At 37.2% G+C, this 24,469-nt stretch overlaps 1 protein-coding gene across 18 annotated transcripts in view; it reads left to right on the top strand.

Annotated features, from left to right (window-relative positions):
• TENM3 (teneurin transmembrane protein 3) overlaps positions 1 to 24,469 on the top strand; it is a 1,396,736-nt gene that overhangs the window by 1,317,921 nt on the left and 54,346 nt on the right. For 14 of the 18 annotated variants that reach the window (XM_033060171.1, XM_033060177.1, XM_033060178.1 and 11 more), the window contains 6 exons: positions 9,012 to 9,038; positions 10,555 to 10,575; positions 11,482 to 11,628; positions 19,117 to 19,333; positions 20,373 to 20,492; positions 20,892 to 21,153. In XM_033060171.1, the coding sequence (XP_032916062.1) occupies positions 9,012 to 9,038; positions 10,555 to 10,575; positions 11,482 to 11,628; positions 19,117 to 19,333; positions 20,373 to 20,492; positions 20,892 to 21,153 (794 nt within the window). The remainder of the gene's footprint in view (positions 1 to 9,011; positions 9,039 to 10,554; positions 10,576 to 11,481; positions 11,629 to 19,116; positions 19,334 to 20,372; positions 20,493 to 20,891; positions 21,154 to 24,469) is intronic. The other 4 variants (XM_033060188.1, XM_033060182.2, XM_042779270.1 and 1 more) reach the window with 3 other exon arrangements.

Genomic DNA, 24,469 nt, shown 5'->3' on the forward strand with positions numbered 1-24,469 from the left:
TCTACTCTCTTTTGCTTTAAAGCCGTTGCCCCTTGTCCTGTCACAACAGGCTAACATGTTTTAGTGTAATGTTTTACGATTTCCTGTATCCCCGTGAGAATGGGTTAATTCAACAGTTCACTGCAGAGCTATGGAAAATCACCTGTCCATTGCTTATTTGGTCTGCAAGTGACATTCATGGGTCTGAGGTGAGCATCCATATATTATTTTTTGAAGCTCAACCTGCATCTCAGTGGGATACAAGACAGCAGATGCACAGCTGATGCCCAGGTTGTAGCCTGGATGAAAATTTGCTCAGTAATTAAGTTTTCATAGTAGAGTTGTGCTAAAGTATGTTTTTGTTTCCTTCCTGTCCTGGCTTGCAATGAGTTCAGTGACCCTCTCCTGTCTGAGTAGTTGTTTTGTGAGATTGGAACAGATAATACTTCAGAAAGTCTATTATTTTTTGTGATATAGCTGTCATGTACCATGAGTATATTAGGTAACTGTCATAGGAAGCCCATAAATATGAATACTTTTCCAGCTGCTTTTCCATTAAACTCTGTTAGCTGAATGAAATTAGTAAATAATTATGTTGGTGGGGAACCTGCTATTTCAATGTGTTTTGTAACAACTCACTTTTACAATGCAGCCTAATTTTTTCTATAGACTAAATTAGTTTTAGCACAATCTAAATTGCAAATTTGCCAATTTGCATTAAAACTATGCCTACTTGTTCAGAATTGTCAACACCTCTTTTTAAAAAGTCTTTAACATTAAGCATGGGTGGGTAAGACCATCTGTTTATAAAGCTTGCCTGTAGCTCCATTATTTAACACAAGACAGGTTACAGCTGTTTAATTGTTATCATGTTGAACGATTATCTTTCAATCCAAAATTAATATTTGTATATGTATGCATGGAAAGCATATTGTTAAACATAAATGAGCTAAAAGTGGATTAATGTCATTAAGCATTCATATTAATCCCTCAGGAGGGCTAAAGTTAGCATCATGGTACTTCCATGCTACTTTTGAGTGCTGCATGAGGCTGCTTTACCTGGTGTGCAGAACTGAAAATCAAAGCCAGCAGTTGTTCACCGAGGAGTGTACAGCTTATGTTTATATTCCAGTGAGAACTGGCATCTAATTTTCTAAGAATTTCCCCTAAAATTTAGTTGAGAAAACAAAAAACAAGGAACAGCAAATTTTAACCTTTTTCTTTGCATGACATTCAAATCAATCAAACCAAAAGAATAAATTTTCCTCAGCAAGGAATTTCTAGTTTCATCTATATTAGACAGAAAATCAGGAATGTCATCTGGTTTAGAGATTCAGAATTATGAAAAAAAATAAGTCTAGAGCACTTTCCCATAAGTGTGTTTCCTTTAGCACAGACTGTTCTGGTGACTGATTAAAATGGTTTTCTGACTGGGGACAAACATGAAGGCATCAGTGTGCTACTGGTTTTCCATGTGACCAGATCAGCATTAGCACAGAAGTACAGCAAGTGTTGGGGAATGCTAAGACAGAATCTCCTCCAATAAATTATATGGCCTGCACCTGTTCCCTTCAGCACGTGTTTAGCTTAGGGCTCCTTATACTACAGATTTCAAATATGACTGCAGGGAAATGACACTTTATCTCTCTATAAGATCAGAGAGCAAGTAAAGACAAATGTGTTCCTTCAGTTAATTAAACTAAATGCTTATAGAAAACTTGATATGGCTGTATATCATTACACTATACATTTTTGACACATGGGCATGACAGTAAGTCAGGATCCTGTTTGTGGGCTTGATCTTTCTTCTCTACATTTGCATGTTAGCAGCACAGATAATCAGTATTATGATGCTCACTGTCATTTCAGTGTTGATGCTAATTGCCAAGCATGGCTCACTTTTCTTGGAAGTTTAAATTCCTGAGGATATTCACATTTCAGAGCAGTTTAATGTGTCACATATTTAGTGTACCTTAATGCATGCGCATTAAGGAATTTTTCATAAATTTTAAGATTATTTTGAAATTTTTTGTCCCTCAAATTTTAATAATTACTTCTGTATTAATATATTCTGTAATTATCAAAATTCCTAAATTTATGGTTTTCTTTAGTTATGGATTTGTGCAATCATACCTGAATACAAGTTTCATCTTAAAAATAAGATTGAATGAAGGTATGACCTTTGACATTCAAACAGTTTTTATCAGATAAAATCAATCAAATATTCAAAACTAATTATATCCAATATCAATTAGTTCACCACAGTATTGTGAGTGGAACCCAACTTTCAAAACACCTGACTGCTTTGCAGTTGGGATTTAACAACGGTATTTATACCTATACCCTCAATGCAAAAAGCCTACAGGGAAGAGATCATTACTTTCTTGGCATCCAGAGGAATGATAATCGCAGTTTAACAAGATTTCATTAAATTTAGAACAAATCGGGACTTTCTGTTTCCTGTGCCTAAAGGGCATGTTATTAATTTCCCAGGCAAGCTCTGAATATGCCAAATATTTGTACATTTGGTAACCATAAAAATACTCAATTACCAGGTGAACTTAAGATAGAGAATGCATTTTTGGAACTGTGAAAAAAAGTGAGTTATTGGTCAGGCCTTAACACATTTCAAGACCAAGTATCTCAAATACAAATTAACTGTTAGCATACTTTAAATTGCTAATTGGTTAATTTGCATTTAAATGAGGACCACATGTGAAGTTCAAGTTAGGCACATTTTCAGAAAGTAGCAGAATCCTCTGAGATGTGAAGAATTTTAAAGCATGTTGCCAAGCTTATTTGAGCTGAAGTGGCCAGAGAGTAAGTGCTTTTGTGCATTGTATTGTAGCAGTCTGGTCAGACCACATTCCATAAACACTTTCAGTCAGGGAGAAAGATGGAAACAATAATGCTTCCCATCCTGATCTGTGCCCTAATGTGTTTTCAAGCTAAATTTATCTTTCATACGGTTCTTTGTGTAAGTGTCAAGTTTTTACCTGTATCTGAGGCAGGTCTTCACATGTTTGTTGATTCAAATGGGCATCTGAACTTTTTCAGCCTGTACATGTGGGATAGTTTTAACTCCTTAGTGGCATATATCCTTTCTTCTAAATCCTCTTCCAGCTAAACTAATATTAAGTAGGAAACAACACTGCTCATGATCTTACCAGTAGTTCCAAATTTCCTGTCTCTACTAGATCCTTAAAAGTAACTGAACCTTTTATCCTAATACATATGTAGCTTTCCAGTAATAATGATTTGAAATCTCACTTTACAGTAAAATTGAGATGGTCTCCAGAACAAAAAATCTAAAGGAAAATGGGCTTATGTGCCTTTGTATATAAATCATATAAATGATTGCTGCAAAGAACAGTTGCAATTTTGGCAAAGGATAAATTGTAGTGAAGTCAGGTCCCTCTACAAATATTTAAAATGCATAAGCAATTAAGAAGGTATGAGTTCAGGGTGACGACAGTGTTTTGGCCTGTGTAAAGAGGGAAAGAAGTAAAATTGTGTGAAAGTATAATTCCACCCATGTGCTCTTCTTTACAAGAAGGGCAAAGGGAAATTTAGGAGTAAAAAAGTATCAAAAGGGAAGAGTGTTTGTAATCCTTGTCTATTGGCAGCAATGCTCTGAACATATGGTACGTCTAAGACAAGGTTCTTACAAACTCAGAGAATGGATGACGACTATGAGCTGCTTACAGTGGAAGAACATGTGCTTTCAGTACTGTTCAGTGATGAATAGAAAGAATTACATTTGCAAATGATACCAAAGCCTGCTGCCCCCAAGCACTTTGGAAGACAGGACAAGAATTTAAAATGACTTTAACAAATAGCACAGACTATGCAGAAAAATAAGGTGCAATTCAACAAATGCTGGCTTCTGTGCTGAAGAATAATCAGCTGCACAAATTCAAGTTAGGAAGCGGTTTGGGAGGCAGACCACACTGTAGGAGATGCTGAATTTGACATGAGCAAACCTTTCTGAAGACAGGCTACAAGAGTAGCTTTAAAATTTTGTGAATTCTGGACTTCTGTAAGTTTTTTGGTGGAGGCATGGAGCTCCTCAGAATTAGCATATGGATGCTTTTTTTAGTCATTCTTTGGGAGGGAAAGCATTTGCCTAAAGGAATCAGTATGCTATTCCCTAGGTTTGGTGTGAGTAGGATAAGAAATGCTGGGTTTAAATATTACAAGGGTTATTTGGCATTTTATGTTCAAAAGGTGGTTTAATTGTCAAAATAATTAAACTGTGGCTGGATGGAAAGGAGAGGAAATAAGGGTGATCTGGTAGCCACGTCAGGAGGAGTAAACCAGTGTGGACTGAGTTGAGTAGATTAGAGAAGTCAGACCACAACTGTCAGCTCTGAGTTTTGTACCAGTTCCCCCAAATCAAGCACCAAAACTTGTTTACAAACTATATTCTCCCTAAAGCTTGCTGTAAGTTTTTTGCTGGCAAATGCCTGTGAAACCACTGATAAAGTGGGTGGCTCATTCCCTGCTACTGCTTGGCTTTACAGGGAGTAAAGAGTAATTTTCATAAGAGTCTGGTGCAGAGGATGAACTGGTTAAGGATGATTTTGAAGACCTGGATTCCACCCTTGATTTTAACATGTATTTTCTGTTAGTTGCTCACAAATCCAGACTTTAAAGAAGTCTCTCTGATTGTTCTTCACCTTCTGGGAACAAGATTTGCATGTTTGTGAGTTGCTTAAAATGTTGGTTCATGTATGAAATACTATGTAATTCTAAGTATTCCAGAAAATCACATCATAGGTGCTTGTAGCCAAGTGAATGGAGATTTTTCACTGTTGTTTCTATGCTTTAATTACTGGTGAAATGAGGTAAGAATGTATTTTCTTCATACCAGTAGTATGAAGATAGTATGCTAAATAATTGTGACTTAGGGAGGAAGGTGATAGGAAAGTCTGAAAGAGAGCTGTTGCTTCTTTGTTTAGGTTAGCATAGTGTGCCTGCTACTAGGGCATCAGGTGTTTGTTGTTTGTGAGAGAATGAGCGCTGAATGAGGACTGTGAGCTGTGCACATTCACAATGGAAGAAGTGGATGGAAGTTGTACAGGTAGCCATAGACCCATCATTGCCTAAATTTTGGATGCTTGACATGGCCATTGACATGGTATTCTTCTAATATGTTCATGGGTTTTTGGCATATGAATTGTAAACAAAGTTTATACAAATACAAAAATTAATGAAAGTAAGTGAAGATATTAAAACTTTCTACCTCTAAACAAACAGACAAATGTGTGGAAAGCTTAAGGGAAACAATATGGTAACAACATAGCATAGTGTGCTGATGGTCAGTTTTCATTCCAAGACAAACCTGCTGTCTCCCTGTGTGATACTTGGTTCAAGGTTATGTAGAAGTGTAAATGTGACTGATGCAAGTTATGTCGTTCACACGTTCCTGTAGAGGATGGGTATCTGAGGGCATGAAGTTTGTGTGAGCAGCAGAGATACTTCTGCAGTTGTTCACCAGGGAAAGGGAACTGCAATAAGGAGTTGTGGGAGATGAGAAGAGGAAACAAAGCAGAGCTTGCTCCCTGAGAAGCAGAACAGCATTCTACATTGTTGCCTATAATGAAATTATTTCTTCATCATCTCTTCTTTCTTTTCTTCCCCCTTTGATTCTTTTCTTTCCCCCCCCTTCTCACTTTGGTTCTATTTTCTCCTGTTTTCTTTTAGAGGAAGAGGTTGTAATGCACTAAGGAAGGGAGAAAGCTGATTGTATTAGTGTGGAGAAGGCAAGGGTTTGACTCGCACTTTCAAAAGTAAAAAAAATACTTTAAAAAAACCCCAGTTTTTTATTTAGACTGATCTAGGTCAATATGGCGTTGGCCACGTTCATTTATGGTTTTGCTTCATGTCTGGTGGTGCTATGAGGTTAAATCTACTCTTACAGCAAAGTAACTCATGACTCTTGAGCTATTGAGTTGACACTGTAATAGGCCTATATATACATTACAAAAACATAGGACATGTTACAGTCTAGTGTACAGATTACAAAGATTATGATGGGTGAAGATGTCTGATGGGGGATAATGATTTAAACTAATAGAGATATAAATTCACTATATAGCATTTAGAAGCATGTCACCATTGTAATCCCATATGACAGAATAATCAGAATAAAGCGGTGTTATAAGGACCAATTAAGGAACATCAAATCAATGGGTATGTGACTCATGCTGATTTAAATGGAAGCTGATTGGAATAAATGGATTTAATATGTACTTTTATTCTTAGGCTATTCTGTCATACCTGGAGGAAATAGTGTATGAATAAGGAAGACACTGACTTACATCTCTCATAGGAAACTAATGGGAGACATTAAATAATTTAAAAAAAAAAGTCAGGGTTCTGACTGGTTAAGAAATATGCTGTGTTAAGTGTGAATTTGCCTGACGGTTACTGTTTCTTTGTAAAATCATTTATCTGCCACATATTTTTATAAATTCCCACACAAATTGATAGCATAATTTCTATTTTATTTTGTATGAATTTTGAATGCTACTTTAATTTTCTTGGGCTTTGAGTAGCCTAGAAAATGTACAAATCTTATATCTTCATTTTTGTTGTTCTTCTTTTTTCACTTGGAGTTGTATTAAGTTCTCCTATTCCTGGACATAATAGCAAGATTTTAAATGGCATAGTCTTAAACTCTGCAAGAAAACTCTTGTAGATATATATTGTCTGATCTGTTATTGGACTTTTTAAGGACATAAGATAACCTTTATGTGCCAGATGTGTAAATATCTTGCCAAGGAGCACCTGCTGAGATGCTCCATCCTACTGAAGTGCTCTAAATCCCACCTGGAATTCTCTATACAGAGAGGGGGAAAGGCTTATATTTTGTATTTCTACACAGGTTCATTCCTCTTTCAGTTGCAGTGCTGTGAAGATAAGGAAGACAGCATGGCTAGTTAAACTACATCACAAAGTTAGACAAGTTTTGGTCATTCATTTTCTGCTTTGTGGTTTTTCTACAATGCTGCATATTAACCAAAATAGTTTCTAACATTGTCCCCAATGTCAACTGGCCGTGAGTAAAAGGATGCTGGAAGGTAGAACTTGCTTTCTGAGCATTAGAGTTTTGTGGTTTGTAGCTGACTTCTTATGAGACTGCTGTATAAAAAAAATCTTAAAAGAGCATTTTCTTAATCACTCTTGTGTTTGGGAGGTTATTTGTTGGTTTTTGTTGTTGTTTGTTTGTTTGGGAGTTTTTTAATGAAGAATGGATTCTGAAAATAAGTAGCATGTGGGGACTTGGGATTGCAGGGACTGTTTTCAGTTGCCTAGAAGGTTTTTTTAATGTTCTGTTACCTACCGTTACACTTGCAGAGGCGTTTAATGTTTTACTGGTGGACACATGAATTCCCCAGACAGACCTGATTGCTTTCATTTTATGAAATGAGGCTTTTTTTTCTCCACACATACTACAGCATGTTTTAAGCTGTGTAGGAGCAAGGGGAATGACACTGGATGAATAAGAGAAGAATTTGATCCACCCTGAAATGTAGCTGTATCATTTTTCTTTTTGTTTGTGGCTAATGAGAAAAGCTGCCTAGTTTGTTGCTGCTGCTCTAAATGTTCTGTAATTGATGTTTTCATCATACTATGTCTTGCATTAACCTTACCCTTATAGGGGAAAAACAAAACAAAAGCTGTGTAGTGGACACCTGACATTTTCTTCAAGAAAAAGGAACTAGAAAATTTCCTCCTGTTAGCTGTAGCAGTGGCTGTGCCTCCTGATATATATCACCTCCCTCCTTGGAGTCCAGCTTTCTTTCTGTTCATCCAAACTGGAGGAAAGGCTGTAGCTGGAAAGGCCTTTTTTACCCAACCGAGGGAATCCTAGCAGTGACACAAAACTTGCCACACAGGGACCTTCATCCATCAGGGATTTAGGAAAGTCAAATTTTCAAAGAAAGAGAGGCTGTGAGGGCTGTGTTGAGACACCTTGTTCCCAGCAAAACCAGGGGATTGAATCCAGCGTTGCTGGCTCAGCTTGGCGTGTCCCCACTGCAGTGGTCTGTAGTCTCCCATCCCCTTGGGTGTGGGTGGATGGCTTTGGTAGCCTGCAATGGACCTGGTGGCTTTTCTATATGGCATTAACCCCTTTCACACAACTGCAGTTGATGTCTGTTTCCTGGAAGGAAGGAGGGAATATGTTACCCATCTGTGCTGTGTCTCATGTATTAAAAGTAGGCCCTGCTGCTTGAAATCCATCTTATGCTCTGTATGTCATTCATCCATCTGCCTCCACAAATCCTTTGTGAAACTTAAGTGTCATAACTTACAAAAAGAAGTCTTGCTATTCTTGTACATACCATGTTATTTATTTTTATACATCTAAAGCCTAAGTTTAATTCTCACCTACTTTTCAGAATGAAATGGATCATCACTCTACTAACCCCACTACACCCTCTTCCACCCCATATTTACAATACAGCTTATTTTACATACTTGGTTTGTGTACTCAGAAGAATAACTGTGATTGAATTGAAGCAGAAGAAAAAAAATTTCCTAAAAAATCCTGTTAATCCGTTGAGAATTAAGATAGTGTGCTGGTTATGCTGTCAGAGTCATGAGTGACCTGCAAATCAAAAATCTTACCACATGGTTAGTGTTTTAAAGCTCATAAGCTAAGGAATTGCTCTTAGGTTGTGTTGAAAATTTAACTTTTAAACTAGCTTTGATTATATTTTTGTTATAAAAAATCAAAGCATGTGAAGAGAACTCAAAAAAAATGTAGTCTCAGAAATGTAGCTTCCCTTTAGCTTCTGCAGGCCTACTGTCTAAAACAGTTTCATTGATTCATGATGATGTTTGCTGAAAAGAGAATTTTTTGAATTTTTAAAAGCCTTGAAATACATTTTGATTTTGTAATGTAAAACCTCTCATGTCAGGCACACCTGCTTGATTTGCATGTGAATTCTGAACAATTCTTGTTTCATGTGACACTTCTGAAATGTCTGTCTGTTTTGTTTTTTTCCTTTTTAATTCTCAAGCTCACTATTTGGATAAGATAGTGAAAGGTACTGTATATTTGCTCTTTGACATGCCTTTATCTACATGGTTATTTGTTTTTTTTTACATTATTATATAGTTAAAAACATAGTAGTCTGGGCAAAAGAATCTTCTCTTACATACATTCCATGGATTATAAATATAAATCATATGGTTTTCAACTCATCTCAAAATATTGCTTCTGTTGTATGGTAACACTTTATCAGTAATTATAGATTTATGTACAAACTGTATACATGTATTAGATTTAATCTGAACCAATAACTGAAGATAGTATTCATTTGCTGTTTGGAACATTTTGTTTGGAACTCTACCTACAAAACCCTAAATATTAAGGAAACAAAGCAAAATTGTATTCTTGTCACAGAATGAATCTCATTAGTTCTAAAGACCAGATTAATTATAGAAATCTGTGTGTTTATATACTGACACATCAATAGAATTCCCAAGGCTTTTAAGCCTTTGATTATCTGAATGTAGAAAATCTATAGGAAATTATTACTTGTATCTTGTATAAGTCTAGAAAAATATTTTATAGTCTAGGCAACATTTTCAATTAAGAGGTTAAAGGATGCAAAAGCGTAACATGAAACAGCAAAAATTCTTGTATCTTCAGTTACGGTGAAAAAATGTTTTAGAAAAATGTTTAAAATATTCCTACCCCTCTTTCCCTGAATATTTTCCTCTATTCCTTGTGTTTTTTCATTAGAATATGGCAATATTGATGGCAATATCCAGGCTTTCACACAATAAGTCCTGAGTGTACCCAGTTGACTTCTAAATTGCTTTGTTAGTATTGCAGTTATATGTGTAAGTCTTCCGTAAGTCAAATAGAACAAATGCTAAGAAAAAAATAGATCACAGTACAGTAACAAATACTATTAGCAGCTGCAGTCTGAAAGAATAAAAGTAGCAAGACTAATTTCACAACATCCGGAACTGTAGAATTCCCTTCCTTCTTCACAAGAGGTTTGGCTGATTCTCTGTGTTCTACAAGTGATTTGACAAGAGTTAAGCACTCTTTATAACTTTTTTCTGTATGTTTGTAATTTGGAGCTACAAGGTTGAAAGGAGTCAGTAAATTCAAAATTCTTTAGAAGAAAAAAGCAACTTACTTCTGAAAAACCACTCTAAGCTTAACCAAAAGTAAGTTAGTTGACAAAGATAAGTGTTCTAAAAAGTGAAGAGTTGTGTTCCCAGTTACTTAGGGTTTTTGGATGAAAGTTTACAGAAAATTGTTGTGTCCAGAAATATCTGATTTGTAGATAAGTTAGTTAGTGCCATATTTGTACTTGCTTCTGTCAGTGTCTTATCATAGTCATAGATAAGGAACACCAAAATCTACATATTTATAGCGTTGTCATCCTCATACAGATCATGTTGGCTGCATGCCAGATTTCATCACTGGGAAGTGACAGATACTGTTTTTTTTTAATGCAATGTTAGACTGAAAACAATTATCGATTTTGGATATATTAAATTATGTTAATTGTTTCCCAAATTTTCCCTCCTTGGCCATAAAAGCAGACAAGATAGGATATAAAGGTAACAGCACAAAAGCCTTAGGGAGATTGTCACAAAAAATCACTCTCTGCTATCTGTCTTGAAGCACGTCACTACCGTGTTTTTGTTCAGTCTATCAATGTTTATTGTGGTCCTTATGGTATTTCATTTTGTCCGTCCTAAGTAATCAAATACGCACAGCTATTACATTAAGTTGGAAATCCTGTTGGTCCTGTCCCATCCGTATGCAGCCTGAATCCTAATGTTTGTTAGAATAGATGCTAAGCTGCTTCACTATTCCTGGGCTTTGCTTATTCTGTGAAAAGGAATGTATTTTTGGCATAAAGTATAGCCATTAAAACTGGCCTATACTTTGTGCAATTATTTAACGCACTGTAATTTCACATGAATACACGGCAACTCTGAGACCAGATAAAGTTAACCTTCTCTTTTATTATTTGCCTGAAATCATACTCATTTTCCTGCTTAAGAATTTGGAGGGATTTGTTCATAATAACAGGGAATTTAATAATTTCTTCCAGTAATTAATCACTATTGCATAGAGCAAATAATGATCTATGAACAGAGAAAAATGTATCATTTTACACAGTGGATTTGCACTATGCACTCATCTCTTGTTACTTTGAAAAAAAATTTTAAAAAACCAAACTTAATTTTGTCTGGCCTGCAGGTATTTAGAGGATTGATGCATTTATTTCCTGCCTGTACAGGTAAGTGGTGTCTGAAGTGTCAGGCCAATCAAAGATGCCACTTTGTTAAGAATTACGTTCCCCAGGTAATGTTGCTGTTCCACTCCATGTGCAATTACAGTATTTGTGCTGTTCTTAAGGCCTGTTCCCAATAAGTGTCCCTTGTTTGTATTTTTTTTCTTTTTATATTATTACAATATTTAAATCAGTTGTGCTTTTTCTTTGTCTGTTTCAACAGAGGGCTGCCCTGGTTTGTGCAACAGCAATGGGAGATGCACACTGGACCAAAATGGCTGGCACTGTGTCTGCCAGCCAGGATGGAGGGGAGCAGGTTGTGATGTAGCCATGGAAACTCTCTGCACTGACAGTAAGGACAACGAAGGAGGTAAGAGATACCAACTGGATCTTTAGCTCTGGGGAGAACATGTTGAGGAACAGAGAATTTTCAGTCAGGTGATTAAATACTGCCATGAGAACCATGCACACCTGTGACTCGCTCTTAGGTCTGTAAGGATGTGCCGTGATCTTCAGTGCTTCTTTATGGCATACCAGCAAAGCCTTACAAGCTGCGTGTGACAGGTGAGATGAGTACTTAGAAAAAGATAGGTGTCACCTTTGTTTCCCTGCAGTGTTCTTTTATAATGGAAAAAAATCATCGTTTCAACTCAGTGAACTGTTGTAGAGGGGGGAAAAAAAGTTCAAAATTTCAGTGACCTCACAAGGAAATTGTCTGAAGAGAATAGGCAGAACTAGGAGCTCACATTTTGAACTGTGATGCAATTGCTGGAAACAATTGGTTGCCCAGCCTACGGAGGTCTTATCTCTCTGTAGCCTTTGAATGCTCACATAACTGACAGATGCTCCTAGTAGTCTTTTTTTTTTTTTTTTCCACACAGTCTGTCATTCAGGTGACAGGTAACAATCTGCAGCAAGATTCAGACAGGACTGCTAACCTAAGGAATCAGTCTATGATTATTGTTGTAGTCTAGGAAAGCTAGAGGGGCTGTGACTTAACATGATTCCAGAATCACATTAACAAAGAAAGAAAAAAGCAAACAAGACTAAATGTGAATGCAGTCCAGTATTGAATCAGCATAATGCTTTTATTGTCTGTCTTTCTTCCCCTTCTCTCATCAATTCTTTTTGCTTAACACCTTCAGATTCAGAGAAGAGATAGAAACTCCATTAGGGCCTCTGGATGAAGATAAAGTCATCTGGGTCTTTCCATTTCAGAATGTGTCTTTCCTCTGCAATTGCTGGTTGACTCTTTGCTCTCATATCCCTACTTCAGCTGGGATCTTAGATACCACAAACTATAAATAACAGCAGCATTTACTTGCTGAGGAAAATAAGTAACACAGTTAAAACTGTGCTACTGTTTATTACTGTACACATCATTTGGTTTGTCATCGTTCTCTGTTATATATTATATGTTTTGAGGCAGTTTTCCATACTTAGGGGCCTAAAAAGTCTGACCTAGATCCCAGCAGAAATGTGCTTGTTTGGGGAATTAAGTTCAGGTGGGCCAAGGAATTACAAGATAAGGAAAAAAGAGAAATGTGCAAACATGAAGAGAAACAAAACGAGGAAGAGAAGAAACTAGGTGGAAGCATAAAAAACTTGGAGAAAAAAAATAGATTATGTAGGGGAAAAAAATGAAAATACATGAAAAGCACAGTAGTAGACTAAAACAGATTCAGTAAATGTTAAAGTTCATATAAGGATGTGACATATGACAGCAAGAGTCAGAAGCAGGTAATGGAGCAGTAGGAGGAAGAAGAACAAGGTGAACAGGAATGCATGTAAATAGAACAAGAGAAAAGAATTTGCTCCTTCAGACTGAAAACAGTAATAGCTTTTTGTGGGGAAAAGGAATAAAGAATTGGAGCAGAACAATCTAATAGGATGGCTTAAAGTAGAAGGAATGATTTTGGGGGAAAATAACTAATGCTGATATTTTGTTGCTTTTTTCTCTCTCTCATTTCCTTTTTTCATATTGCCTTTATGGACATCATTATGCAGCTATGCACGAGGAAGGAGTTGGCCAAGCACTTGTTTTGCTGTGATTGGCCTGTATATTTTATATGCTTCACTACAATGTATATTCACTTCAGTCTTTGACTGTGGCTGAGGAGGGTTAAAATTTAACAAACCAAATTAAAAATGGAAGTATACCTAACAAAACTAGGGAAAGTCTCCTTTGTAAGCTACCTGGAAAGAGAAGAAGTATTACTTCCCTTTCAATCCACTAATCTCCAGGCAAGCCATTAAAATTTTTGACAGCTACAGGGAATGGCACAAGTATTATTCTGCTGTATTTGTTTATTGTGGGAGATTAGGTTATCTGAGGACTTGTGCTGCATTTATAGTATGGCTGCAGGTAGTGTGATCTACATCTCACTAGGCTCAGTGGTTATATAATTAAAGTTATGTCAGTTGTTGTTGTTTAATATGCTGTGGTTAGTGTTTATGCTTGATCCTACACTGGGTAGAATATATTTCATATATTAATATAAGCACGGTTCATTAATAAAAGTGTCTGCTGTTCCTTTGATTCTTAGCTCTTTCTGGGACTGATTATTCAAATGCTGTGTACATGAGCATCTTAAGGATCCCAATGGGAATATTCTCCATAGGAAATCCTAATGGCATCAAGGCAAACCTGAGTATTTTCCCTGCTAGGTACTATTGACATGATGGGATGATTATTACTTATCTTCCTTTTAATACAGATTTTTCAGAGTCTTGGAAATTATTTCTGTTCTCGTTAAGGCTCACTCTTTATTTTCCCCTGTGTTTGACTGGATTTTTCTTTACATTTTAGCAACCCACAAGGAAAGTGTATGCATCAAGCAGATCTTAGTCTGAATTAAACTCCTAATGACTTTGTGAGGAGAGGGAACTCAGAGCTCTCTGTGGGTGGAATAAGCCTAACTTCTTGGGGAAAAAAAGTGTCACTATTATACATGAACAAGGTGGGCCATGCTTTGTTATCACTGTAGGAAGAATAAGTAACAGGAAGAGTCACTGTTTACTCTTTAGTTTAGATGGGTCTGTATTGAACAGATTCCTTGGTTAAGTTTTGAGTTTTATTAGCTCCTATCTAATTATTTAGAGGAGTTCCAGGTTTCCATGAGCAAGATTGAAGGGATCAGTAATATTCTTTCTTTGCTGAAATGAAAATAAATACTGTAATAAAGCAAAGCATAATTAGCACTACTGTATTTTTTTAATTACTTGCATAGTCCACGACAGCCTGTTCCTGGCAAACCAGGATAGTTCAAATTCAGCCAAAAGATTGTCTAAACCAGGACCTCTTCTCTGATAGTGGCTAATAGCTGTTGCTTAGCAAAACATTTTAATAGGGTGGATGTGAACTTATATTTTTTTTTGTATGCTAACAGGCTGCTAATTAAAGTGAGGAATTACTGCCACAGAATATTTTGAATATCAGAAGAGTTACTAAGTGCAAAGATAACCCTGGCTAAGGAAATCTCAGGAAGGATCTACTTAAACTAGGAGTGATACAGTGGCATGCTCATGTTCTCTGGCTTGTGCTCTGACACTTCCCATTATTCTTCAGCTTTTTGATTGCATCTATGGTAGCTGGTGAATGCTGGGTTTGTATATATCATGGGATTTATCCACAGTGGCTCCAAGATTTCTTTCTGAAGTGAGAACTCATTTGGAGCCCCACATTTCATATTTTAGGCTTCTTTCACTCAACAGTAAAGCTGAATTTCAATACACGAAAGGTATGCTTGTAGAGATACTGCAGTAGTAACATTGAGCAAGGTCCTTGCACACTGTTCAAGAATAAATCAAGGGCTGTTTGTGCGTTTCTGCCCAACTGTTCCTACAAGCAGTCTTTTTGATGTCTGATTGAGTCCATTCATTATGGCCTGCTGCAATAAGTATGTGATGATAACTGAGATTTGTTTATAAAGTTTTCTTTCCTTTCTTTCTCTTGCCTTAGTTTGCCAGTCACCAAAACTGTCCTGGTGGAATGGCCAGCATCATAGTTCCAAAACGGTATTCTTCCTATGTAGGCACTGAATTTCACTCTATGGAGATTTTTGTTCTCTAAGTATATAGTCAACTTATTTACCAAGAATGGGATTTATCTAGGTCTTTGGCTATCATCTCCCCTTGACACTGGCAGATCTTTTTTCCAGGACTTACTTTGTCCCACTATTTTTCTTCTCCCAGCAGTTTTATTCATTTCAAAAGCAAACAGTCCCACTGATACATCTTATTTTTCAGACATGCATTGTGGGGATCCTCTGTCTTGACTCCTTTCATTTAATCACATAAAGAGAGCCTGGAGAAAAAAAAGCTTGAGTTGGGTTGAAAGTGACCTTAAAGATCATCTAGTTCCAATCTCCCTGCCATGAACAGGGATGCTTTCCACTATACCAGGTTGCTCAGTATACCATCCAACCTGCTGTTAAATACTCCCAGGGATGGTGAACCCACAACTTCTCTGGGCAACTTGTTCAGTGCCTCACCTCCCTCACAGTAACATTTCTTCCTTGTATCTAATCTAAACCTGCCCTCCTTCAGTTTAAAGCCACTCATTCTTGCCCCGTCACCATCTGCCCTTGTTGAAAGTCCTCTCCAAGTCTTGCAGGCCCTCTTCTGGTACTTGGAGGATGCTACAAGGTCTCCTTGGAACTTCAGGCTGAACAACCCCAACTTGCTCAGTCTGTCATCATAAGAAAGGTGCTTCAGTCCCCAGTCATCTTCCTGGCCTCCTTTGCATTCACTTTAACAGGTTCATGTCCTTCTTACACTGGGGGCCCCAGAGCTGGATGGGGACTCCAAGTGGGGTCTCACAAGAGCAGTTTTGATGGTTTTATGAATCTCTCCAAATAAGCACTTTTATCAGCAGTCCATGCTCCGCTGCAATTCAGTGCGTTTTGCAACAAAGGAAAAAATAACATTAGTCAAGATTTTTACGGCTAGATTTTAGCTTTTGAAGGAGAAAACAATAACGTAGTTATTACATCTTTTGTATATAGAAGAACCACTTACATCTAGAACAAGAAAATATAAATAGCCTTCTGAGACTCATAATGACTGTCCAGCTGCCTGTAGGAGTTTCTATTTTCTTTATAATTTCACTGTCATATTTGAGTGATATAACTGACAAGGCACTGTTCAGCTAAGTCTCATATTTTTCAGGCTAAACGAAATCCATCAATAATTTTGCAGAGCCATTTCAGAAAGGAAATTTTACTCTGCTTCGCACAGTGCAGAGGAGTACTTGACTTAGTGGTACTAGATAGCTCTAGCCATATAAGTACAAAGAAAGAATGAAAAATGTTTTCTCAAGTTATAAGGAGCCAGATTCATAACCATCCGTCACTCGCCTGGGCAAGTTACTGATAAACTCCACAGGAAAATAACAAACAGCATATCCCTGTATCTTGGCTGGTGAAAATGAGATTCTTTCTCTGATTGATGTTAGTGGAGAGGCTTGTAAAAATGCATTTCCAGCTGATTAGTTCAGAAGGTGTCAATCTCATGCAGTTTTATGACCTGCAGACTATACTCCAGATGTACATTTGCTTTTTATAAACTAACAAAGATGAATGGAGAAATTTGAGCATTTCTTTGGCAATTGCACCAGATATTGTATGGGGGACCATTCAGACAAATAAAACCCCAAAGATATTCTTTTAACCATCAGTACCCCCAGCTTTGACACAGATCCAGGCTTCCTAACAAGGGAGGTCAGTACTTCAGCTAGGAAAGGGTTTCATATTTTACAAGAATGAGACTAGAAAATCATAAGAGTCACAGCCTATTTGAGGTTGGAAAGGCCTCTGGAAACCATCCAGTCCCGACCCCTGCTCAAAGCCAGATTAGCTAGAGCAGATTGTTTAGTTATGTACCCAGTTGGGTTTTGAATGTCTCCAAGAATGAAGACTTCACAACTTCCCTGAGCAACTTTTAAAGTATCCAGCCACTTTAACAGTAAAAAAAAAGTTTTTCTGCTGTTTAGGCCAAATTTCCTGTGTCCCTGTCTGTGCCCATTGTCTCTTTCTTCCTGCTGGGCACCACTGGAAGGTGTGTTTTTTGCACCCTCCCATCAGGTATCTGTACACATTGATGAGATGCGCCCTGAGCTTTCTCTTCTCCAGGCTCTCAACTCCCTCAGCCTTTCCATGTAGGAGAGATGTGTCAAGCCATTAACAGTCTTCATGGCCCTTCACTGAGCTTTCTCTGATATGTCCATGTCTCTTGTACCACAAAGCCAAGCCTGCACAGAGAGCTGTGTGCTCCTAACACAGCCCAGCATGGCACTGGCACCATCTTTGCTGCAAGAAGGGTGTGTTGCTGGCTCATGTTAATTTTGTGTCCATCAGGACTCCCAAGGTCTTCTCCACAAAGCTATGTTAATGCTGTAGGAGGTTGTTCTTCCCGTGGTGCAGGACTTTGCAGTTCTCATTGTGGAAACTTCATGTGGTTCCTGTCAGCCCATTTTTCCAACCTGTCAGTGTCTATCTGAATGGCAATGTGACCCTCTGACATATGCTCATCCCAGGAAAAATCAATGTTCTTTCTTGTCTCTTAAAAAAATTTTGATATACTTAATGATGCTTTTTCAGCCCTTTTATTTTCCCTGGATTGATTTCAAAGTCACGCAAATTAAATAAGCATTTTAGATGTGCAAGAACAGAGCAGAAATCCCACTCCTTTACTATTTTGCCAGCCCTCTAACTGATCCACATAACACAGCAATACTTAGAAGAATACCTTTAGAAGATCTCTGTTTACTTACACTCTTTCAACATATGATTGAACAAAAATGGATGATATTTTTCCCTTCAAAAAGAAGTTTTACTCTAAAGGCAGATTCTTTTGTGAGACAAACAATCATGAGTTTCCTCTGAGTGCTACATTGGTATGTTTTTCAGTTCAGTGCAGCAAGCAAGCTCCCTCTCTAATCTAAATGGAATAATGAAATGTTTTAGCTATTTCAGTCTTGCTGTTCTTTTGGGGAAACAATTATCAGCTCTGTGATACCAGATCACATTCATCTAGAAATCTTCTGTAGCTGATATTTCCAGGCTCATTTTCCTTATGACTTTACTTACAGCAAATTAGTAGTTATCAATTTGATGTTGATTTTAATCTTTGATCAAATTAGATTTCTGGTGATGTGACAGATCTAATGTTCCACATATGGGAATATTTCAGCACATAAACATAAAAGCACCCATGTGTTTAAATCTTGTTTTTACTGGCCAGCATTTCCCGTCAGTTTATTCAGAATAAAATCTAAATGTTAAATACAGATTTTGTTCTGTCGTACATTTTCATGTAAAAAATTTGTGGAAATTGCCTTGCCACTAGCAACAAAATCTTTCTGCCAAGGTATAAAGGAATCCACCTTGATACATGTTGTGAAATATTTAAAGCTAGGTGCAGCATAGATATTGCTAAAAAAACTTGAGGAAAACAGCAGAGTGGGAGTTACTTGTTTCTTTTCTCTAGCCAAATAACCTCACATAAAAGCTAATTAGGCCCACCTAAAATGTTTAATATTTATAAGTTAACGGTGTCTGCAGAGTCTGAGTAACTTCATTTGCTGGTTTGTTCCACATGTCTTCAGAAAAGCATTGAAAAAATAGGTTCATTTTTACATGATGCTGAGTATATTCAGCTTGCATGGATTTCCATGTGACTTTAAGAACTCAGTAGAAACAAACTCACTCTCTTTAATTGAAAGCGGATTCATTAAAATCTTAATTATGAGTATTGTTTCATACTACATAATTTTTTTTATCTCCCTGCTGGCTAGCTCATTCCAATGCACAGGGGCAGGAGGAAGAGTTTGTTCATTTGTGTGACTTTCTGCCAACAGATGGGCTAGTTGACTGTATGGATCCTGACTGCTGTTTGCAGAGTTCTTGCCAAAACCAGCCTTATTGTCGCGGACTGCCTGATCCCCAAGATATCATCAGCCAAAGCCAACAGTCGCCATCTCAGCAAGCTGCCAAAGCGTTTTATGACCGGATCAGTTTCCTCATTGGAGCAGACAGCACCCATGTCATACCTGGGGAAAGCCCTTTTAATAAGAGGTGAGCGTGACTCCTCCTGTACTCAGGAACACAAAAGAAACTGGAGAGTGTGAGAGCTGTGTGAGGAGAAGATTCGCTGTGACTGCAGATTTCTGGTGTGGATTTTGAGCAGAGACCTTTTCTCTTAATATATCAGATTGCTTGTTCTGTCTTATTTCCTGCAAAATTTACCAGTGCCACTAGGTTACAGAAGGTACTTGCCATGCTTAGTATCTGTATTCTAACAGGGCACTTCATTAATGATTAAATAAATCTTTATTTAACCAGTTGATTTGGGCTAGCACAGTTGGAAATATATCAAAGCAATGAAAACACTTCAGAAGGAAAAGCAAAGCTGCACTTTTTAAACTGAGCTCACTAAATAATATAAATTATGAATTAATGTAATAGAACTGTTAAGTGCACAACAGTATAATTGCATAAACTATTTGACTGGTGCTCTATGAAGCAGTAATGACCTGAAAATAAGCCAGTAACAGGAAGCAGGTGTCTGGGATCTCACTGAGTGAAAGAAGATGATTTACACTGGAACTACTGCGTTTGCAGTAATTTAACAGCATTAATGTGTTTGGGCACAGCAGTTGATTAAAAGTTGTTGCACCAATGTTCCTTATTGCTCTTTTAAATTTTCTACTTCATAGTCCCTGCAGTTTTACAGATTGCTTTGATACTAATTGAAAAGTACATTTTTCTTTACGAGTCTGCCAGAAATATGACTTATAGTGAGAACATACAGAGTTTATAAGTTCTTAAAATTCTTCAGTTAATATCTGGTCTTAGCAACACAAGACAGACAAAATAAACCAAAGTAAAATCAACAATACTGAAACAAAATTACTATCTTCAGATTCTAAGGCATTTGTAAATTATGTGAACTTGTAAAAGGGTTAGAGTCTGAGGAATGTTTTTTAAATGATAGTTGATAGCGTGTGGAGAGGGGTGGGTGGGTGAGGGTGGATGTGTGTGTTCACTCACTAGCTTTTGTTAAAAAGAACAAAAACACCCAAACCTGTAATTTGATCCTTCATCTTTTTCGTAGTCTTGCATCTGTCATAAGAGGCCAAGTATTAACTGCTGATGGAACACCACTCATTGGAGTCAACGTTTCCTTCCTACACTATCCAGACTATGGATATACAATCACCCGCCAGGACGGAATGTAAGTTCCTTTTGAACCACTTGTAAGTCATAAGCACAGAAAAGGTGTTACTGAAGAGCTGCTTGTAAAACTGAGATAATAAAATAACAGGAAAAAAAGACATTAGCAAACTGATTGACTAAAGTTGTACTTTGTACATTCTTAAAAGTTAAAACTTGCTGATTATTATATACTTTAGAAGTAGAAGGACTTGCTTAATTTAAACGTAGCATCCCAAATTCTCTGTTCTCTCTGTGCAGTATAATGTAATGTAATTTAATTGATTTCTCCGTTGTTCCCAGTAGAGCCATTCTGTGTTAGGAGCAGAACAATGGAATGAAGAATCAATCAGTAAAATAGAGGCTGTGGATAGCTTTGGGAATTTGCTGACTAGCTAGCCCTCTTGGGGTTTTTTCCTAGGTTTGACCTGGTAGCGAATGGTGGTGCCTCTCTGACACTGGTGTTCGAGCGATCACCGTTCCTGACACAGTATCACACAGTATGGATTCCCTGGAATGTCTTTTATGTCATGGATACCCTTGTCATGAAGAAGGAAGAGAATGACATTCCCAGCTGTGATCTAAGCGGATTTGTAAGGCCAAACCCTGTTATCGTGTCATCACCTCTATCCACTTTCTTTAGAATTTCTCCTGAAGATAGTCCTATCATCCCAGAGACACAGGTAAGGTGTGCTTCAAATTAACACAATTTTATCCACGCTAGTGTTCAGCAACCAGAAGGAAAACAGTGCACTGTTCAAAATAAGTAAAAATAAAGTAATTCAAAAATAAGTAATGCTGAGTAAGAGCTAGGAATTTGCAACATGTGATTATTTTCAGACCAGTTTATGTATTCTGTGAGATTATTTTTAAATTTTCATCTGAAAAAGAAATGTAAGAAAGCTGTGTGTGCATCAGTTTTACATTTGTTTGCATCACTTAGTTTACAGAATGTGTTTAGCATTCAAGCACTGTCTCATAGAAAGGACACACTGCAGTACATTGGCCTTTTACGATTGCCCTCTTGTTAGAAATCACCTCAGAGACTGAAAACGAAAGGTGTTTTTCCACTGTGTCCTAAAGACACACAAGTTTGAATTATCTGTTTAGTCCTAATAAATAGCACAACACACAGATTTTTATAAATTAAAGGAACTCTGCAACACTGAGGACAAACCAGTGAGCTTGTGGTTCAATCAACTTCTTTAGAACTTGGAATACTGAAAGCAAGACTTAACATCCCAACCTCGATTTAAGTGGAAAAAGCTACGGTTGAAATGGTGTTGTTTCTTTAATTTTCCCAAGATAGGTGTATTCGATTCCTCCATCTCAAATAATAATTACTAGTACAATGAGTAGTCTCTTGGCTCTTAAAGCACTTCAGTTACATTTTAAGAAGTAATATATGTCTCAGTGTTGATTTTTGAACTTTTCCTAGTGTAACAGTCCTCCTTCTGCCTCCTTTCTCTCTCTCTCTCTTTTTCTTGCCCCTATTTCCACAATGTCATAATTTCATAGAGCACTCTTTTTCACATTCACTAAGAAATGTCCTTGCCTCTTCAAGAGAAACACAGAAAATGTATTCAAATGTTTTCATGCAGAGCTTTTAAGAAAAGAGCTAAATCATTAAGCAATTCATGGTAGGAGCAGTTTTAAAGGAGAGACGTAAGAAAATTACAACTAAACACTCATACAAACCTAGACTGTGCTAGGAAATTGTTGCTTTTATCCTCACTATCATTTCTGTGCCTTTGATAGCTGCAAGTCAATTAAAAGAAAGTATTTGCAAAACAGAGTCCACTGAAAAACAGCTCTGATTTACTTGTTTTGGCAACAGATGATAGATTCAGTTCCTGAAATTATGGAAAATGGCTCAGCTAGATATAAATCAAGAAAAAAGTTATCATAGAAGAATGTCAGAAAGTACAAATTTTAAAAACCACTTGTAGTGCCTAGGTAAACAAGTTTTTTCATTAGCAGTGGGACTAATGAGGTCTGGATTCCTATTAATTCCCACCCACTGCTGTAATTCCATCTGTCTATCACATCTAGTCCTTCCCATCAGACTGCATTCAGCCTTTTCTTCTTTCTCATAGGGGTCCCAAATTGACTACTTCTTCCCTACCAGAACCCTTTTTTTTACAAATATAAAGGAACTGAATTATCTTTAGAGACTTCTACTGTTACTTAAAATGTGGTTGAAATTATCTACCAAGTTCAAAATTTGAGAGGTGGGAGGTCTGATAGGCAGGACTGTTGGGTTAAGTTGTGTCCTAGGAAACCAGCTGGAAGGAAAGATATTCTCAGTGGATCCTAGGCAGTTGGTGCTGCTGGGTGATTTATGATGAGGGAAAATGGTACTCTTGTTATATCTGCAAAAATCCAGTCCAGTACTATGTAAAAAAACATTAAGCAGTATTTTCTTCTATATTCTTTGCTTATAAATTTCCCACATAATTTTCTACTTCACCAAGTGGGAGCTGCACAACTGTGGCTGGCATGTACCCCTTCAGGTCAGGATCCACTCAGAAATGCATAATGCTCAACAATCTGTCACCCAAAAAAAATCACTCCTCTCATAAAAGATGGGCAGAACCAGATTCTATTCAAAACTGTATGTTCAGCTCCAGAGGAATTGCTGCTGATCTTTCCACTTGAAAAGGGGCAATGCCAGTCTAAAGTCTGTGATACTGGAGGAAAGCACAGAGAAATAAGCCATTCCCTGTGTTCTTGCAGTCAGTATTAGCCACCCTGTTCGTGTGCTGTGACAGCACTCACTGTCACATACTGGAGGAGAAAATGATGTGCTGCTGTAATCATCCTCCCTTGAAGTGCTTCATCATCCCTTGGGGATAATGTTTCCAAGAGTGTACTTAGTGGCTTATGAATCCCAAATTGATCAGAGGGGGAATTAAAGTCTGTGCCAAAAGAGCAGCATGAAAGAAAACTGGAAAAAAAAAGGTCAAGCAAGGGGAAAGAACAAACACAGTGGGTAAAGAGGTGATCACAGACCCAACAGAGAGTTGATAATAACATGTTAACTAAGTTTGGACTGCTTAGGCAAGATTTTATCTACTATTAATTGCAAGTTGCCATGCATTTGCCTAGACTTAAGTAGCTGAGCTTAATCGGTGTGGAATGAGGCGATAAGCTGCATTCAGATGAGGGAGTTCAGGTTAAACTGGAGCTGTTTTTATGTATTAGGTAATATTGTTACTCTCTTTTTCCTAATAATTTCCTAAAATGTCTGTTTTCCGTATATTGCCATGTGGTCTGGCAGAAACCCATGTGAGTCATAGTGAGCACTTCTGAAGCTGAATATTTGAGGGTTTCCTTCTCCTGAACTTCTATTATCCACTGTAACATGTGCTTGCAAGATGCCTTCTGCAGGTCCTGAGCCTCTTGGTTCCATCACTTCAAGTATATGAGAGAATGAAAAGTGGATCTTTTCCTTCAACTTATATATTCAAGGTTCTTCTCCTCAGACTCTCACTACTGGAAGTAGTGTGGCAGAAGTTGGCAAAATTTATTTAGGAATTCAGAGGAATTCAGGATGACATATGAGCGTCTATGACTTAATAAAAATAATTATTGGTAATTTCAAGGTGGCTAGATTTTCAGCAAAGAAATTAGCCTATTTTAACATTTAAACCAACAACATAATAGGATATCTAAAAATACTAAAAATCTTAGTATTCTCTGGATGCTGCACCCTAGTTTTACCTACCTAAAATCTTCAGAATTTCAACTTTATACTGAGAAAAAAATAGTGATTATTTGTAGAACTGAATATCTCCATTTATGTATTTCCTTCTTTTCCTGCACATTTTATGGTTTTCTTCTCTTTTGCTCTCTGAGACTTTATACATGCCTTTTCCTTTATTCTGTTATAGACACATTTTTATATTTCTACACGGATGTGACTTTTTCCTACCCCTCTTCTCTGTGGTACCTGAACCATGTTTTAAGTCTAGAAAAAACAAGTATTTTTACCTTTTT

Source organism: Catharus ustulatus, chromosome 5, assembly GCF_009819885.2.
Source record: "Catharus ustulatus isolate bCatUst1 chromosome 5, bCatUst1.pri.v2, whole genome shotgun sequence".
NCBI lineage: Eukaryota > Metazoa > Chordata > Aves > Passeriformes > Turdidae > Catharus > Catharus ustulatus.